This window comes from Xyrauchen texanus, chromosome 7 (genome assembly GCF_025860055.1).
Source record: "Xyrauchen texanus isolate HMW12.3.18 chromosome 7, RBS_HiC_50CHRs, whole genome shotgun sequence".
NCBI classification, from domain to species: domain Eukaryota; kingdom Metazoa; phylum Chordata; class Actinopteri; order Cypriniformes; family Catostomidae; genus Xyrauchen; species Xyrauchen texanus.
Window position 1 is genome coordinate 23,326,422 of NC_068282.1, and position 20,770 is coordinate 23,347,191.

Below are 20,770 nucleotides of genomic sequence, written 5' to 3' on the forward strand. Positions count from 1 at the left end.
AAGTGGATATTTATAGTGAACAAGGACTTAAATATTGATCTGTTTCCCACCCACACTTGTCATACTGCTTCTGAAGACATGGATTTAACCACTGGAGTTATATGGATTACTTTTATGCAGCCTTTATGTGATTTTTGGACCTTCAAATTTCTGGTCACAATTCACATGCATTGCATGGACCTACTGAGCTGAAATATTCATCTAAAATCTGTTCTGCAGAAGAATGAAAGTCATACACATTTGGGATGGGGTGAGGGTGAGTAAATGATCAGAGAATTTTCATTTTTGGGTGAACTATCTAGTTAGTGTCTACGAATTAGTGTCTTCCAGTGTCCAGTATGGAAGTCAAAGCTTTGAGACTTGATTTATAAGCAAAAAAGAACTGACAATGAACTGCCTTACTATGTGAGACAACACTTGAATGTTTTTTTTTATGAATGGCACATTATTGGGATAACACAAGTATGCACTTGCCCAATCTGCTCCTTTGATCTTTATCTAAACTGCCTCTTCAGGTTTTTGGCAACAATGGAATTCACTGTATGCTATCTTGATATTACCGTGTTACATCCTGTTTGTGGGTTTTGTGGACAGCATGTTAAATAATGGAATGGATATTTTTAAAGCTGTTTGTTAAAGCCGCACTAAAAAAATCAATAGTACTTTCAACAAATATTGGTACAGTTACCATTCACATAAACTGACATTAGGCCTAGATGAAAGCTCTAGTCAAATCATTGACTGCGGAAAAACTTTTTTTTTATTCTACATTAGCGGGGTCTACCTTCATGGTGGCTGCCAAGTTGATGCGAAAAGGTTATTTTTGCAATGGCATAGGTAACTGAGAACTTTTGCTTGATGCTGCATTAGGGTTGCCAGCTATCCCCCAATTAATGACATTGCTATTTATTAATGTAACTGATAACATTGTACATAAATTTAAGAATAGATCAAACTTTCAGACAATTTTTAAAGAGACGGTACATTTATTTATGACATCGGCCCTGGCATTATGTCCTCTATAAGACCCCAGTTCAGCTGGCTCAGCCGAAAGATCAAATGTTTCACACCATATCGATGTCACATCCGCATCATACATCCCGGCAGTGTCTGTTGTCCCACGAGTGCTGATCTCTGCCATGGCAGAATGCTTAAATCATCACTCACCCTCTCTGTGTCCTACTACACTTCACTAGTGATGAAACTGTCTAGAAATAGCCCCTCACGCTGGACGCGTGAATCCCCCTCTCTGCTTTGTGGTATTAGGTGTCGGTGGAGTGTTAAACTACATTTATGCATTGCCCAAAGGATGGTCTGCAGAATCTATAATGCTGATGTGTGTGCGTGTTGAGTCTTCTGTGATAAGGATAGGGTCATTAACAAAAAAGGACCTATCATAATTGATTAGACATGTACCATGGTCTTGCCATGGTATTCTTTGAAGTAACTTGGTATATCATGTAAATACTATGATACATGAATATGGTAATCATTGAGTGTCATAGTATATGAGTAGTCAACATAATGTCCAAATAATTTTTTTGGTTAAAAATGATATGTATTAGGAAAAGTTTATGTTTTAGCTGCTCTAACTTGTAACTATTTCACCCTTTTTAATATCCTGCATGACTAGTATATTCTGAATGGTCCTGCTTTGTGACATATGAATATTTAAGATACAAATATTTAATATAGTCTCTCAGTTAATATGAACTAATTAAGCTGCACAATAATTGTAAAAGGTATTTCATTTACTGGATATACAGTGGAAAGAATTTTTTTTTTTATTAATTGGTCATAAAATGTGATCTCATCTTCATCAAAGTCACAAGTATAACACAATGTGCTTAAGCTAACAATTATAATTATAAACAGTTATCATCTTTCATGTCTTTATTTAATACATTCCTTTAAGTCATTCTGTAGTGGATTTACTTTTTACCTGCTACATCACCAAACTTCTACAGATCTTCAACTGGTGCACAGCCACCAGTTATGTTATACTGTAGGATAACTTGATAAATTTTGGAATAAATTTTTCCTTCAATGATGGTAAGTGATTCAGGCCCCGAAGCAGCAAAGCGGCCCCAAATCATGATGCTCCCTCCACTGTACTTCACCGTTTGGATGATGCTTTCTTGTTGGTATGTGGTGCCCTTTTTTACACCATCTGAAGTGCTGCATTTTCTTCCCAAACAATTCAACCTTAGTTTCATTAGTCCACAAAACATTTTCCCAGAAGCGTTGTGAAATGTCAAGGTGGTCTTTGGCAAACTTCAGGCGTGCAGCAATGTTTTTATGTTGGAAAGCAGCAGCTTCCTTTGTTGTGTCCTGCCATGGATATTCATCTGTCCACAGTGTGGACAGATGAATATCTAAGCTTTTTGAGATAACATTTTAACCCTCTCCAGCTCAGCAATTCTTCATCGTAGGTCTTCCGAGATCTCTTTTTTGCAAGACATGGTCCAGATCAGCAGATGCTTCTTGTGAATGGCAAACTCAAAATGTTTCAGTGCTTTTTATAAGTCAAAAGATCTCTAACCCACACCTCCAATCTCATTTCATTAATTGGATGCCAGGTTTGCCAATTCCTGACCTGAGCTTCTGTTGACGTTATTAGCCTAGTGGTTCACACACTTTTTCCAACCTACACTGTGAATATTCAAATATTTATTTTAATATGTACAAGAACGTCACAATAATTTGTCTGTTATTATTTAAAACAGATTGTGTTTGTTCATTATTGTAATTTGGATGAAGAATAAACCAGATTTTTAGACATATTATGACATCAATACAGGTAATTCCTAAGGGTTCACATACTTTTTCTTGCCGCTGTATCAAAAAACATAATTTTACAACCTCATAGCATTACTTTACCATGGTATGCTATGGTACTTTTTTTAGTAGAGTTAACAACTTCAGTGTAACGTTATTTAGTGCTGCTTTGACAGTTTAATTTTTTCATGTCATTACCAGTAAATCATCCACGTTAAATTGTGCAAACCTCATAGATGTGAAAGCTGTATTTGTGAAGGAGAATACAGATGAAGCCATATTTTCCCCCCACTTCATCTGTAGGGAGCAAGCTTATAGTCTTTCTCGTGCCTGTGGTGTGTTCTTCCCTTAAGCAGAAAAACAAGAGGATTTTGAAATTCAGTTTCTCTCGACCTTCACGGCTGTCCCCACAGTAATAAATAAATAAAATTCCTCTTAAATAACGTTATACTATATCTGTACCCTTGCAATGCGTCAGTATAGCTCTAACCCTCTGCAGTCGATTGGAGTCATCCAATCTCATTTCATTCACTTTTGCATCTCATTGTATACCACTTATATACAGATTGCATCACTTGGATCTTTGTATTTTCAATGCTTAAAAGAAAAGCACACCAAAAAAACTGAAAATTCTTTCATCATTTGCTCACCCTCATCTTGTCCCTAACCCATTTTAGCTTTCATTATTCTGTGGAACACAAGATGCATTTTTAAAGGACATATTGGTTGTTGGGATGTGCAAAACTAGCAATTTTCTTAATCGAGTAACCAGTCAGTTGTTTAAATGACATGTCGGTGTTAAGGATAAAAATGTACAATTATGCTCTGTTACGTTCACATGACTAGGGGGATGCCACTGTGTGAGATTCTGATGATTGGATTACTGTCTGAGAAAAATTGCGGTTGATAATACGTACTATACTTCAGCACTGATGCAAAAAATGCATATCATATCACAATTGAATGTCTTAGTGGACATATTTCTGGGGGAAATGTGGACGCTAAGGGCAGCCATACAATAAGAAAAAATAAATAGGAGGTTTAGAAGTAGAGTCTCTGTAATCTAGCGGCACAATACTGCTTCAATACATGTGCTTCAGTGTAACAAGAGTGCTTCAAATGTGCTTTACTGTTAGATTATTGTGAGTGCACAACATGTAGTTCACAGCATCAAACAGTTTTTTTATTCTTCAACAGTTTATATAAGCAATCCATTGTCTGTCAGACACGATAAAGAATCTGCTACAGACGCCATAAAAATACAGTCCACAGCATCTCACAAAAACATTTAGACTATGCAGAATAACGATAGCATTGCTTACAGCATGCGATTTAAAGTCCGATCATGACTAAAATGGACATTTATTGTTGAATACAGTGAATATATACAAGCAATACTTAAAATAATAAGGGTGATTTATGATGCAACTTCAAGTTTACTCACTGATAACTACACACAATGCACCATGTGTTGTCAGTACGTTTAAACATTACAAAAAGTTGAATCTTTTAATTCATAATTTTTAAATCACCACAGCTAAAAATATTAAACTTACTAGTTTGTTGTTGGACGATTAGTGGAGCATCCTATCCCATTTGTAGAATTTGTATTGTATGTTTCTATGACTTCTGTCTGCTTGTTTCACATCCATGTCTTCAGTCAGTCATTTAAATGCTCCCAAACAGCCAATTTAAGCTGCTTTTTTATGGATATGAGTCTGTTATATCAAATTCCTCTGTTTTAGTTTGGAATTTGTGTGTTTAAGCCACTGTCCGTAACCATAGCAACAGCTCCAGTACCCACAGAGGCGCAAGAGTTTTAACATTTAGGCTTAAAATATCTTACGAATTGTCTTTGTATTATATATTTATACATTCTAAATAATATTTTTGCCACGTATAATTAAAGCATGTCACGTTATTTAACCGTGGATTAACAATTTGTGTGGTTAAATGAGCCGTGACAGTTTTAATCATGGTTAATATTAAAACCGTATAATCGCGGCATCCCTATACGTGACCCTGATCAGAAACCTTTTAGAGGCATATACGGGTGCTAAGTGCAGCACTTTAACATGGTGACTAACAGATATTCAGCAACTAAATAGGCTAAAAACGATAACTTCTTGCACAAAACTATCAAAGTAAGAAATAAAAGGCTCCAATACAGAACAGCACAAAACCGCTTGTGCGCATCCTGAACACAGAATGACACACTTCAATGTAAACGGAGTGCTTCAGGGCGAGCCTCGCTGCGCATTCAAAGGTGCATAACTGCAAGATAATATTGCGGGAGCACATTTAGTTCATGACATCAAGCAGTTTAAACCTCTTTTACTGCAACTTTTTATTTACTCCGTGCCAGTCAGAATCAGCGAAATAATTTAATCTCTTCCCAGCACCTCACAAATCCGGGAATATTACTCACAGCAGGGGATTTCATGTCCAACAGTGATCATCTTTAAATGTATTGTTAATGCAGCTCTTAACTGTTACAACAGTGCATAAAAAGACTAAACCAAAAGCATTAAATAGACTTGCAGAGGGTTTTACTGTGCTGACTGTTATTCAATGTTAAGTGCAGCAAGCTATAGTCACGCAAAAAAGCTCAAGAAGTTGCGTCTCAATGAATTTGAGAATTTGGTCTCCCATTAAAACCACCACCACTAAAATATTAATGTTAATGGTCTACCCCACTTATCAACTAGTCTGTTGATTAGTAGACCACCCTTGCACATCCCTTATTGGTCATTATTTTCTATGCAGTGAATGGGGACTGGAGCTTTCATGTTTACAAAGGACACTAAAGCACCATAAAAGTAGTTTGAATGAAGTATTTTGAAGCAATAAGATAGCTGATGAGAAACAGCTATTTTGTTGTTATTCACTGAAAACCTTGACAGTCTCCCTAGCTTTTGGCATGTTCATGAGAAAAGTAGCAAGTCTTATTTGTGAACGAACTGTTGATCTGGCTCACAAAACCAGTCTGAGGAACGTATTAATAAATAAGATATCTCCATACCTTCTATATGGAAAGAAACTGTTTTGGAACTGTATGATTTTGGCGAGTTGCCTAAATAATGGCAGAATATACATTTTTGGGGGAATTTTTCCTTTGTGTTTCTTTTGGTTAGGAATTCTTCCGCCACAAACAAACTCCCGCAACTTCCATTCACTTGATCTCCTTTCCTCTCATTCTCTGCTTCTCTCTTTCCCTTTTCACTGTTAATCCGCTCTGTTCATCTCCCAATCCTTTTGGAGCCAGACCGTTTGGACAAGCTCTGAGCCTGAGCTAATAAAGACGGCGTTACTGTGAGAGAGAGCATGCAGAGGAAAGAGAGAGAGAGAGAGGCTTAGGTCACCATAAAGAGGTCTTAAAAACCGCTCTGCCGGACTGTATGCTTTCCTAAGTCCATAAAGGGGGAAATAAGGAGACCTCTTTCCAATAATCCCCCTTGAGCCACCCTCTTAACTCACAGAGACCACTGTGCTAATGAACGCCTGCTCTGATAGACACAGGGAGAGAGTGTGAATGCGAGTCTGACAGGGTTGATACTGCAGTGGGTACGCGCATCTTATCTCTGCCACACGGCGATACGTCAAATATCTGCCATCACTCTATTAGCCATGGAGTAGAATCACATGGACTTGTTCTTGCCACATCAGACATGAAGGGCCACTAAATTAGGAAATAATCTGAGCACATTGAAGACAGCTCTTAACTTAGTTTGGTTATTAAGGGGCTAAAAGTGGTCATGGACGGTATTCATAAAGAGATATAGTGTGTAGTGTGTACTGATACAGATTAAGCATTTATGTAAATTTATTGTCAATGGAACAGATTTTTTATTCAAATTGCTAAGTAATCACATATCTAATTGATGTCAACATTATTATTTATTGAGTTTATGGCTCAATGTTTTTTTATTTATTTTTTTACAAGTTATAGATATATATGGACATTTTTATATTATTGGCTTGGGGCAGTAACAGTGCTCACTTGACTGATTAACAGAAGAGGTTGTTTTGCCTTGTGTCAATTTTAAAAACCTACCCACAGCCCTGTCAATTAATACATCTTTCTTTTTTCAAAATTGTTTGTGAATTGCGTAAATATTTTATTAAATAAGTGTTTGGCCATCTATATCAGCTTTACCCAATTACAAGCCCATATTGGTCTACCACTTGTTTTATTATTGTAATTTGTTTGTTCACTGTTTTGTTTAAATAAATATAATTGGATTATATGTGTTCCACTAGAAGCTGAATTTGCAATGTGCATTCTGCGTTGTGATTGGTCAACACATTAGATTAGATATTGGCTCTGAGTACGCCGGATGTCTTTGTCTGACTCCCACGGCTGTCTTTGTTGAATTTACCCAAATCTGAATATTAAAACCGAAATTGGACTCTCTGAGATTTGTAACCTGAATTGGTGTTACCTCAAAAAGTTTCATCAGAATATTTCAAGTAGTAGTTCACCAAAGACATGAAAAGTATGTAATAATTTATACACCCTAATGTCTTCAACAGAATACAAAATACAAATATTTTAAAGAATATTTTAGCTGTTTGTGTGCATACGAGTCAAAGTCAATGAGGTCCAAACTTTTAAGCTCAAATTGACAAAGTCATTATAAAAGTAATCCATACGAATCGAGTGATTTAAACCATGTCTTCTGAACTGATTCGATAGCTTTGCCTGTTTTTTAGGCGTGTTCATGAGAGAAGCATGTTCTCACACTTCCTCATGCTTATGCATATGCAGAGCGCTGTACAGGATTGCCAGGTTTGCAGTTTTCACGTCAAGTTTTTTTTATTTTGAAAATGCAGATTCGCAGGTAAAAATTTTTGGGGGTATACTTTTAAAATGTAATGCAGATGCCAGAAGGTTGATGGTAAACACTATAAAATAAAAATGTGATGTCTTATTGACTATGTTTACATAAACACCAGAAAGTGGCTTACTATGAGAAAGCAGGTTGTTGCGAGAAAGCAGCATTCCCGTTTACATGCACTATATAACTGGCATTACTGTCAGTAATCCGCTTTCTCCACAGCAAGGTAATTTTCCCACAACGCTTGTGTAAATAACAAACATGGTATCCGAGGAAGACTTCACTGTTTTATACTCTATTGCTTCCGTTTTATTTGAGATATTCCTGAGTTGTTGCTGTGTTTGTTTCCATAACTTTCCATCACAATATGCAGCAGAATTGTGCTCCAATTGTGGGGTTTCCCTCATACTGTACATAAAACATTTAAAATGTACAAGTGCATATACTTGAACGTGGGGGACGTCAATATTTTATATTGGTTTGTTTAAATGTAAAAGTATAGTTTACTGTACAAGGAAATCAGCGTTCTTGTTTGCATCGCATTTCAGAATGCCACTTACTGCAAAAAGCCTGGGGGGTGGGGCAGTTTTCTTAAGTGCATGTAAATGTGGTAATTGAGATACAATGATACTGGGACTGAAAAACTCCTTGCAACTACATGCAACCTCATCATTTCCATCTTGAAGCCTACATTGTGTTCCAATTGGGTTAGATGTCAATATTTATAATAAATAATAACTAAAATGTTGGTCTGTTACCTCATATTTTTTGGACACTATTGATTTACATAAATAAAATAACACAAAAATGTCATAAAAACACATTTCTGTTTAACTGGGAGTTGACAATGCAATTTATTATGTCAGTTATTTTAAATGTTAATGTGATGTTAATAATCACATTTTTTGTTTACCTCAAATTCAAGTTAAATTTTATTTGAAAATACATGTATATGCACTTTTAAAGGGTTTAAGTCATGGCAGATGTATTCAGTTTTTGTATTATAACATGACTGAAACGTGCTTTGAAATTGAAATATGCAATTAGAAATGAACATCACATGTGATTTAAGTTCATTCCTGCTCTGTTATTATTTTAGTTTTCACACCATCCAGGCTGAACACTACCCAAGGGCTTGTTTTTCCATTCATCTTTTTGTTTCTCCTCTTCATTCTTTCTGAATGTTTTTTCCAAGACACCAATTTGCATGTTGAACCCAATTCAAAGACGGAGGGGAAATACGCTTCAAGCTTTTATTCAATATATATTTACTCTCTTTTTCATGCTCTCTCTCTCCCCTCCCCTCTGTTACTCATTTACTCTCCCGTCTTTTTATTTCTGATGTAAAATTCAAAGCAGCTTGCAAATGTATTTTTTATCTAGCACATTTGCTTAGCCACCACATGTAAAGTGTGTTGAAGGAGAATTCTAATGACTAAGGCCTGATGGGAATTAAATGTATGAAGTTCAAAGCACTTTGCACATCATGGAAGCTGTCAATCAAATGCCAGCTTTGCTCCGACTCTGTGTCACGACGATAATGGAGGGGAGAGAGTAATAAACTCGATGATGAAAATACACTAAATTAGTAATGGCTTATGGAATAGAAGCTTGTTTGTGTGGCAAAGGACAAATAGGGCTCTGCATTATGGGTTTTGTGTGAATATAAAGATGCAGTAGCATCAGAGAAAAGACAGCAAGACTGTCAGAACACAGTAGGTTGGCAGTTGACGAGAAACATGCTGGAGAAAACTGTTAAAGAGAGTGAGTATGTAAGTTGGTGTTTGTATAGAGTCATGGGAGATGAAAGGGAGTGTTACAGTGCAGTGAGATCTCTGGAGACAGTGCTTAGATCAGTGCTTGATTAGAATATTGCGAGCAGAGACCTGAATTTGCAGCATGATGGCACGTCTATGAAATCGACACACTGTTGCAGCATAGAAGAGAAGAGCCCTAATGATTGTTGATCAATCAGTTGACCATACTGGTCCACCTGTGGCCACTGTTCCATTAATCAATGCAGTTTGTTTGCTTGAGGAGGTCTGATGGTTTAATAACAGCACACTTTGACAATCTGTGTATGAGTGAGAGATATGAAATAAAGCACTGCTTTCTATTTTGCAGTACTCTTAAACATTGGTTATCAACTGGTTTTGCTTCAGGACCCAGATTTTACGTTATTAGACACCAAGTGGCAACCCAACACAGAACAAAATTGATTGATCATACATAAGTAAACAAAAATGACCTTAAAATCGAACTTTTAAAATTAGTTTAAATTTCTTATGTCTTGCATAGTTTTGTTCATGCTTTTCAAAGATTATTACATGGCATGAAACCTGTTCATGTTGACTAGCTTCTATAAAGTAGTGGAACCCGTTCTCATTCCCAAGGCGTCTAATACTAACGCTTGTGCAAGAGCCCTGGCCGTCAATGTGTGGATGCCAAAAGCACCCTCTAGCGTCTGTTTCCAACAAATCCGGCAAGCGCATTGCTTTCAATGAGAAACCACTGGCGTCAATAGACTTATGGAAAGCATATTGGAATTTTATTATTGTGAAATCAATTGTTGGTGTACATCTTTGTTGTCGTGACTTATGTTGAGGTATGATTTTCATTTGAACTGAGCAACATTTTTTCACAGTGTATAACGTTTAATTGCAACATTTACTAGTTTGCAGTGGTAAATGTTTAATCTGTTGTTTTCTGTGCACATTCTGTTCTGCTGAAGTGACCCATTTCGTTCTGGGTGTATTTAATTCTTCAGATCTCTTTGTGTGCAGAACAGATCCAAATGTATGTTTTTATTCAACTATCACGGTCCCCCGGCATCTGCCGTAACACATCCCGCTGTTGTATTAACACATTATAAAATTGCTGCCTCAATATGCATTACAATAGGTTTGATGTCAGTGACGTCAAAGCCATTGGCGCTCACTTTTGTCATGTGACTGATTGCGATGAGCTCGAGTTTGGATTAAACTTTTGAATGAGATGTGACCGGTAGGATCCAGGATGTCTTTTATATTGAAACTCTTAACTGAAATGTTTCTCATGATCTTAAAATCTTTTGATCTGAAGGCGCATGTTAAATGGGAAATTAGTTTTGTAGACAAAATAATTGTGCCACCATATTCATTTATTTTATTATACAACAAAAATGTTATAAAACAAATTTTTTGAAATTGATGATTTGGACCAAATAATAAAGAAAAGTAGCCAATAAGTGCCCAACATAGATGGGAACTCCTCCAATACTGTTTAAAAAGCATACCTCAAGAAGTTGGTTGAGATGTCAATAGTTCTAGGCAAAGGGTGACTACTTTGAAGATGCTAAAATATAACACAGTTTTGATTTATTTTGGATTTTGTTTAGTCACAAAATAATTCCCATAGTTCAATTTATGTTATTACATAGTTTTGATAACTTTACTATTATTCTAAAATGTGAAGAAAAAAAAGAATTATAATAAAGAACGAGTAAGTGTTTCAAAACTTTTGAATTGGAGTGCATATATAAAACATATTTTTGTTAAAAACACGATATACAAAGATTGACATTGACATTTCCATTATGAGACTTGCCTGTAGAGGGTTCTTTTGGCGTATGTTGATACTGTGGACTCTTACACATGCGGATTGTTTTGACGCCTTGGGAGAAAGAACACTTTGTGTAACAGATACATTTGTACCAAAGTATTGTGAAATTTGAACCTTTGACATAAGCAATAAAAGCTATGGGAAGTGTTTTCTAAAATGTTATCATTTTGGTATTATTATTAGCCACCACATGTAAAATGTGTTGAAGGAGAATTCTAATGACTAGGGCCTGATGAGAATTAAATGTATTAAGTTCAAAGAACTTTGCACATCATAGCAGCTGTCAATCAAATGCCAGCCTTGCTCCGACTCTGTGTGATGGTCCCCCGTGACTGCACGATTATGTGGTTTGTAAAAAATATATATTTGAATTTAGCATTGATTTTTCTCTGCATTCTGCAACACTTTCAGAACCTGTGACACATTTTTGGTCCGTAACCCTCCAGTTGAGAATTACTACCCTTTTCCACCTTCAGACAGAAAACAGGATTAGAATGGATTGATTGAGCAAGTGTCCAATAGTGAGTCGCCACGTCACGACAGGTGTTTCGCATACATGGTTTTCTGTCCTGAGGACGGATAGCCAAGCATGCTGAAAAGTCTGGGCTGGGAATGGTTTTTAATCATACCGTACGAAACTGTGCTTAAGTGAAACTGTGCCTATATTCTCACGTAGCCAAAGCAGTGTTGTGTGGTGCTTAAAACTGTACCCCTTCAATCCTTAAACACCTTTCCTGCCAAAATACACCCCCAATATCACCTCTCAGTTCCCGACTAGCCGCAATGGCTTGAGGCTGTCTTCAACGGGACGTGTCAATGTGAACGCTCTAAACCATTTATTTGTATTGTTGGCAGAAGCAGCGCCAGCATGTGCAGCACAAAACGGAAAGGGGCATCCGTTTAATGTTGACACGACTCCGCAACGGACAGTTCCAGTGTTGACAGCTTCACTGATATATATTAAGATATTTTTGCTTTTGACCCAACGTGAGCATCCAGTGTTAGTCAATATAGCCCCATTTTCAGTCACACTTTTTCTGTTAAACTTTTTATTTGGAAGCTGCACTCAACGGAGGACATTGACAGTGATTGTGAGAACAAAGTTTCTTTGACATGGCAATAAATAAAAATAAAAAGAAAATAATTTTTTCATATCCTTCTCTGTTTTAAACCATACACTGATTTAAGACTGCTCGCTCTGCCTGTAGCTGGACATGTCCCACTGTCCACCATTACCTTATATAGAGGCTGAAACTTAAAAGTTGTATATTTAGATATTTTAATGCATTTATTAATTGAATGCACATACAGTACATCGTTAAATAAATGGGGTGAAAAACCTTTTCATAATTTGAATAATGCTTCCATCTCAGGTTTGTCATCCCATCTCTAAAGGGGTTTTGAAGTGGCTTACTGCATGACACTGAAAAAATTCTGGTCCACATTAAAGCCTATTTTTCATCAATTACTTTGTTTCTTCATATTTTTATATGTATTTCATATTTTTATTTGTATATTTTTTAATATACAGTGCATCCGGAATGTATTCACAGCGCTTAACTTTTTCCACATTTTGTTATGTTACAGCCTTATTCCAAAATGGATTAAATTAATTATTTTCCTCAAAATTCTACAAACAATACCCCATAATGACAAAGTGAAAGAAGTTTGTTTGAAATCTTTGCAACATTTGGACAGGTGATGAGCGGTACCTGGTTTCCTCCAGACATGACGCTTGCCATTGAGGCCAAAGAGTTCAATCTTGATTGGTGGAGTGCTGCAGAGATGGTTGTTCTTCTGGAAGGTTCTCCTCTCTCCACAGAGAAACGCTGGAGCTCTGTCAGAGTTTTTATTTTTTTTACATTACAATTATTTTCATATTTCTTTACATAGAGATATCCAAGTATTGGGGCATAGAAGCCCTTGTGACTGAGGAATGATACTCTATGGGGGTTCAGGGGTATCTCCAGAGAGAAACTTTTGAAAATGTAAAAGTCTGAATGGACCATTTTTCCATTTTCATTAAAGTGAGAAAGACTAGGCTACAAACTAGTAATTGATGAAATGATGAGAATGATGAAGAGATGATGAAATCTGAATAATTTCACAAAATTAGAACATAAATCTATTTGTTTATTAGTAAAGGCTTGGAACATGCTGATTAATAAAACTAAATTTAGAAAGAAAAAACGTTATGGTCTAAAGGCGCTCTGGAAACACGCACCTCATGTTTATTCACTAAAGAGGAAGCTGGTGCAGACCGGGACAGGGCATCAGTGAAGCGTGTTTCAGTGGTAGAGAAAAATATTCAAGAATACACTGCAGAAAGATCAGATATGATGTAACCGTCACTGTTGTTTTGTTGCGCTGCTCACTACAGACGATGAGAGGGCGTAACCGTTGTCATGATGTCTTGCAGTCAAGATGGAATCAATCTGGGGTCTGGATCCAGATAGCGGTGACCTGTGTAGTGGGTGCAGTAGCAACTACATACAGTCCGAGTCTGCGCTTCCACTGATGCAGAAGAAATTGGCACAAAGCCACTCCCAACACTAGGGAACTGCTTACCCACTGCTTACCCTGCACTGCCGTCAATTTTACAATCCACCTCGTGAGCTTGACGATCGGCTTCCATATGAAGGAATTGAAAGCTCTCTCTCACATTCGCTCACTACGCGCCAGTGGAAACATACGATAAGAAAGCCAAACTGCTAGCATTTTTAGCAGCACGCATGTCTAGATGTAGAACACAGTCTAAATATAGAAAATTACTCAAAAGCTTATTGTCGATATCATGGAGTTTTTTTATCACGATAAATATTGATATAGTTTTATCGCTCAGCCCTAGATGCACCTGAGTTCAATTTTGAGTGTCATGGCAAAGGCTGTGAATACTTATGTATACTCATGTAATTTTTTTCGTTTTTTATTTTTTATAAATTTGCAAATATTTCAAACAAACTTCATGTTTGAAGTCAACGTTGTCATTATGGGGTATTTTTTGTAGAATTTTGAGGAAAATAATGAATTTAATCCATTTTGGTATAAGGCTGTAACATAACAAAATGTGGAAAAAGCGAAGCTCTGTGAATACTTTACGGATGCACTGTATATGCATTTCATTGCTGTCTGATAGTGTTTGATTCCGTGAATAAAAGAAACAATTCTCCACTCATGGAGGAGATCCTCAGACTCCATTCCTCCATCTTCCTCTTTCATCTATACAGAAGAGCTGTGAAGCTGGTAGAAATAGATATGGGTGCACTCTTCCTCAGGGGAATTTTACTTCACAACGCTGTAAAAGCAGTTATTCGCTGCTGATAGCATGAGAAGCATATCAGCTTAACATTTCTTCATGACTGAGGCCTTGAAGCTTGTTGTGCTGGCCTGTTTTAAGTTTCCCTTTTATCCCCCATTAAAATAAATGATATGAAATGTTATGAATATTATAGCAAAATCTTGGTCACAGTGAAATAATGTTGTTATTCTTTATATCTTTATAGTCGATTGCAATTTAGCTTTGGGCAACAAGTTCCTAAGTTCTTGCTTTCATTTAGAACAGGCATGTCAGCTTGAGGAAAACAAATAGGGTTGTAAAACAATAAAAAAATGGCTAACAAATTAATCAAACAGTTTTTAATGATTAATCAGAATTAATCTTGGTACATTAAAACAAACATTAAAATATAATTGTGACAGGACAGGGGGCGGGACCAGGTCGTGATTATACAAACCCGGTCCCTTTTCGGGCTAATTAAGCCTCCGAGAGGGATAAAGGCCGACTGCGGAAGGTGGTGCGAGGAGAGAGAGATCGTTTACGGTCAGCGGACCGATGTGTGTGTGTGTGTTTGTGTCTTTTTGTTCAGTTTTATATTAAAACTATTATTTATATTGTCAAGCCGGTTCTCACCTCCTCCTTTTCTGCAGTCGGCCTTTATCCCTCTCAGAGGCTTAATTTGCCTGATAAGGGACTGGGTGTGTATAATCACTACCCGAACCGCCCTCCACCCTGTCACAATAATCAAATATATTTACTTTATACTTTGTCTCAAAGAACTTGCAAGAAATTGGTTAGTCATCATTTATTTTAATTATTTAAAAATAAGCATGTTAAAATTATTTGTTTTTTGTGCATAGTTAATTAGACAACATTTTTGCAGGTATAAATCTTTGATGCATATGGTGTAAAATGTTCATCAAATGGGCAGATTCAATTCATATCACGCTTTTTTTGGCAAGAGAAACTAAAGTGTACATTCCCAATGCATTGTTAGACGCTATACATAAAGATATAAAACAAATTGAAAGCTAGTTTAATTTGCTGAAGTTTAAAATTTCAAAACAATATTTTCTTTTGCTGCCATTTAGTCTCTATAGCGCACATGCTGGCTTTTGACACTGTTTCAGATGACTGAGTTAGTGAGTGTTTTCAAGTGATGCAAAGAGATACGGCAGCTTGCCTATAATATTTCTACTACATCTGGCTCACCACTTGCGGGTGAAGTCTCCATTCTTCATACAGAATATCCGCTAATGTGCTTATTATGCCCGGGACATGCATCGCACGTAATGTACAAGCATGCACTGAGTCGAGCATGTACCCCCTGGAAATGTATGTATTCCACTTATAGCCGCACGAAGTGAAAAAAAAACTGCATTAATTGCATAATTTCTTTCTTTTAAAAAAAGTGTGTTTGCTAAGTGTATTTAAAATTTGGTCTACATGTGAAAAATGTAGCTAATGATTGATTCTTGGTGTGAGAGTATCTGCACCGCATCATGTGGTAAAATATTGCAGTATGTTGAAATCACCCCATCTCTAGGCGTTGATGTTTTGTTCGCTCTGCTTTCAGATTTGATGGTAATTTTAATGCCAATGTTTCAAAGACTATCAGCTGTGATCGCCTCTCCCCGACTGTCAACAACCGAGCCTTTAACCCTGGACGAGACCTCAACTCTGGTGTGTATTATACTTTCACAACACATGCACACAGTGTCTAAGCTTCAAAAATGAAAGCCAATTTTCTCTGAGCCAGCGGCTGCCATGCCAACCATTTGCAAAGAACAATATTGGTTTTCTGATGTCAGATCTTCAAAGTATTTATTTTTTTGGCCTTTTGAGTGAGACAAATGAACAAGGCTTGTTTGAATGCATGACCTTGCTTATTTGTGTGGAAATACTTTATTTTATCTGCGCTTGTCTCTCCCCTTGTTTTTTTTTATTTTTATTTCACCCAGTTGTAGTGACCATTGTTTTTGTTTTTTTTATTTCACCCAATTGTAGTGACTATTGTTTGTACCTCAATGCTCTTGTATCTTTTATATCTGGAAGTTTTATCATTTTACACACTGAGCCAGTTCCAGCACTTTTTATTCATATCAGATACTGTACATCAGTGTTTCCTACAGATATCTGTTTTCCCAGTGGGAGTTAATATATATTAGACTGATTCAAACTGATAGCTTGTGAGTTCATGGGTCTTTATACTAAATCACTAAATTAGTCTGTGCAATACAAATGTGCCATTATACAGTAATACACTATTTTTAAAACAGCTAAAAAACTACTGAAAAATGCTACTGAAAAATGTTAAATTAGTAGCATGACTGCTTTTATTTAGTTACTCCCCAACACTGGACGTTACTAAGTATAATTTAGCAATGGCACGGCTAATTTTCCGGTTTTTGTCTTCTGTCAGCCACTTTAGTGCAGATTTCGTCTCTCCCTATTTCTGGCCTCTCACACACATTCGCTCTTACTCCAGAACAGATTATCCCAATTCATCTTCATACATTTGCTTATTTTTGTTAGGCAGTCATCGGGAGTTCATGTTACCACACTCCCTCCATTTGTCATTGAATACTGACCCCTCTAACCATGCAGCTAGTCATCAGTTACATTTGATCCCTGTTAATCTAAACATTGATGAAAAGAGAAGGGGTGGTAGAGACAGAGAGAGAGGAAAAAAGAAACAATTAAGAGGGAGGAAACCTGGATAATAGAGGGATAAACTGGGTACAGAGATTTCATGCTGACATAAACAGCTTAATAAGTCTATGCTGGTCTGTTGGTCTTGGCCCCTTTTAAACTGGTTTAGCTGGCCTCCCAAGCTGGACTTCAGTGGGTCTATCTTGCCTCCCAACCTGACCAGCTGACAAGTGCCCAAAAGAAAAAAAAGCCCTGTAAATCTCACTGCTTTAAGTTTTGCTTTCCTTCCCTCCAGCAAGAATGGTGTTGTTGGGTGATTTAGGCTAGTTGTTTTTATGAGTGGTTCCATTTTCTTTTGTCCTTTGTTTCACACTTTACGCCTCTTGACCTCTCCAATTGTTTATTGTCCAGAGTTATTTTGGGTCTCATGAGTCTCATAAGTTTAAGGATGCATCCCAAAACATATACTATGCACTGAAGTACTTTTCTGGTGATGGGTACCATTCATACTATTGAGTATATTAAGACAGTACACCATTATTGCAACATACCACCACATCATACAATTGCATCTTGATTATACAGACCCCTTGACACATGCTGTTTACATCTGCAACAAAGACTTAACATCTACTTAAATTTATTATTTGAACATTTTGAACAACATTTTAAAACTGCTGAGGCAACTTTGACCTCACATTCCTCTGCACTTTCGACAGTCAAAAATGAACAGTCAAAAATCTTTCTGTACCCTTGCGCAAGGGGTTGTTTGCAATATTAGCTAAAAAAGTATGCACAGATAAACACTAAGAAAATCCACCAGAAGTAGTATACCATCCGGACACCTTTGGCTCACTATTTTCAGTGTATTGTGGTTTGGGACATACTATAGTTTGCTGATCTTGCATACTATTTATACTCACATTTTACCTTACTTAATCAGTATCCTTGAGGATATACTCTGAAGTCCATTTAGTTTTTCTGTTCTTCTAGAAAACATACAATCTTACAATCAGTGTACACCAAGACACACACAACAATTGAATATAAGAATCTACTTTTGAGAAGAAAACAAAAATGGTGACGTACTCCTTTAAAATTCAAAGTTTGCTAAAGGAATATTCCATACTCTGCTCGTATACATGCCGCTTGGACAGTAAGCAGCTTTCTCCACAGCAATGTCATTTTCCAGAGAGGCTTGTGTAAGTAATGAACATGACATTCAAAGAAGAGTTTGCTATTCCAGATATTCCAGAGTTGTTGCTGTGTTTGTTTACTTAACATTCTATCATGGCTTGCATTAGAATTGTGCTGCAATGGCGAGGTTTCTCTCTTACGTAAAACTCTGGGATACCCCCAAGGTACGAGTGCATATACGCAAACGTGAGGGACAGTCGATATTTTACATTGGTGTGTTTAAATGGTTATAGTTTATATTGTTTATGCCATGTTCCCACTCTTCTCCCAGAATTGTTTTATACTTTCCGCTGTGTTGACTTGTTGGGCTCCATCCTGTGACGTTAGTTATCTGGTCTGGTTCACGCACATGCGCACTCCTCAAAGACCTGTAAGAACACCGCTTATGCATTTACAAAGCCTGTTTATGCAAAAATCCTGGAATAAACCATTTTCTTAAGAGCATGTAAACATGGTCAATGGAAGTAAATGGGGCCAATCGGTAAATGTTAAAATACTGAATGTTTTTAAAGTATGGCCATAAGATGTAATCAATATGTGTGTTATCATGATTTTAGTCTGATAAAACTAATCTTTTTTGTGTTATATCCAATTTTACAACTTCATTGCCATGATGACATAAACTCTAAAATAACCATAAAAACCATGATTTTACTGAAATAATACGCAAGTTTGAAATTTTTTTGTACGCAAGTGCTTTTATAAAATAATAATCTTCATGTTTCTGCTTTTAAAACCTCCAAACAATTGGCCCTATTTAGTTCCATTTTAAGTGCCTCTATGTAACCTTTTTTTTTTTTTAAGAAAATTAAGGATGAACCAATCATTTTTGTGATAATCAACATGCCACAAATGCTTTCAATTGAGCTTAATGTTGAACATGGGATATTCCTTTAAAAGTAACCCAGGAAAGTAAGAGCAGTGTAAAGGAGCAAAAAAAAATACAACAGTGAAACAGACTGTCTGTTTTTATTTAAGGTGGAATGAAGGTATAGAAAAAGTAAAGTGACCTCACCTCATAACTATAGGAAATCAGCTACTCTAAACACTGGATTGAGGATTAAGCAGTCTAGTGGGGCACATGTGTATGATTTTAAAGCTGCTAACATGCTACAAAGTTCCTGTTTATACAACGGGTGCAGATTGATGGCGGTTGACGCATGTTCGTCCATTTCTCTTTTTCTACAGCAGTTTTTATAAACTATGTATGTTTAGATTGACCTGAATTGGGCTGCTTGGTGTCTCCTAATGTAAGCGTTTAAACAAATAAACCATCTCTCTTTCTCTTTATTATTTATATTCTGTCTCATCTGAAGTTTTGGTCAGTGACATGTTTAATCCATCTAAATATTCTTTTGAGCCTTTATATACTGTATTTGAGCATTGCCTGCGCATTTCACAAACATAACTGTGCTTTGTTAAAGCTGAAATGTGTACATTTACTAAGGTAAATTACTTGAAAAAGTATTTGTCCTTTCCTGATTTCTTCTATTTTTATGCATTTTTCATACTAAATTGTTTTAGATCTTCAAACGATATATAAAAACCTGGGTAAACACAAAATACAGTTTTCAAATATATATATATATATATATATATATATATATATATATATATATATATATATATATACATATATACATGTTTTTTTTTATTGTCGCAAAAGTGTTATCCAACACCTGTCACCCATGTTAAAAATTATCTGCCCCATTAAGCTTAATTGCTGGTTGTGACACCTTTTGCAGCAACAACTTCAACCAAACACTTTTGATAACTGCTAATGTCTCACAACGCTGTGGTGGAATTTTGGCCCACTCTTCTTTGCAGAACTGGTTTAGTTTAGACACATTGGATGGTTTTCAAGCATGAACTGCCTGTTTAAGGTCCTGGCACAGCATCTCAATTGGATGCAAGTCAGGATTTTGACTAGTCCACTCAAAAACTTTAATTTAGCCTCCTCTGTGGAGATCGTCAAGTGCTCCAAATTCCTTGGTGTTCACCTGGCAGAGAACCTCACCTGGTCCCTCAACACCAGCTCTATTCCCAAGAAAGCCCAGCAGCATCTCTACTTTCTGCAAAGGCTGAGAAAAGCACTTCTCCCACCCCCCATTCTCACTACATTCTATAGAGGGACTATTGAGAGCATCCTGCATCACTGCCTGTTTTGGGACTTGCACCGTTTCGGACCGCAAAGCCCTGCAAAGTATAGTGAGGACAGCTGAGAAGATAATTGGGGTCTCTCTTCCCTCCATCAGAGACATTTACACAAAAGCTGCATCTGCAAGGCAACCAGCATTGTGGGTTACCCCACACACCCCTCACACAAACTCTTCACCCTCCTGCCTTCTGGTAAGAGGTAACGAAGCATTCGGGCCTTAACGGCTTCATCCCCCAAGCCATCAGACTCCTCAATACTCAGAGACTGTAA

At 36.8% G+C, this 20,770-nt stretch overlaps 1 protein-coding gene across 1 annotated transcript in view; it reads left to right on the plus strand.

The window, feature by feature from the left end:
• Window positions 1-20,770, plus strand: part of LOC127646710 (VWFA and cache domain-containing protein 1-like) — a 124,359-nt gene that overhangs the window by 60,621 nt on the left and 42,968 nt on the right. The window contains exon 4 of the mRNA XM_052130531.1: window positions 16,070-16,176. Coding sequence (XP_051986491.1) covers window positions 16,070-16,176 — 107 coding nt within the window. The remainder of the gene's footprint in view (window positions 1-16,069; window positions 16,177-20,770) is intronic.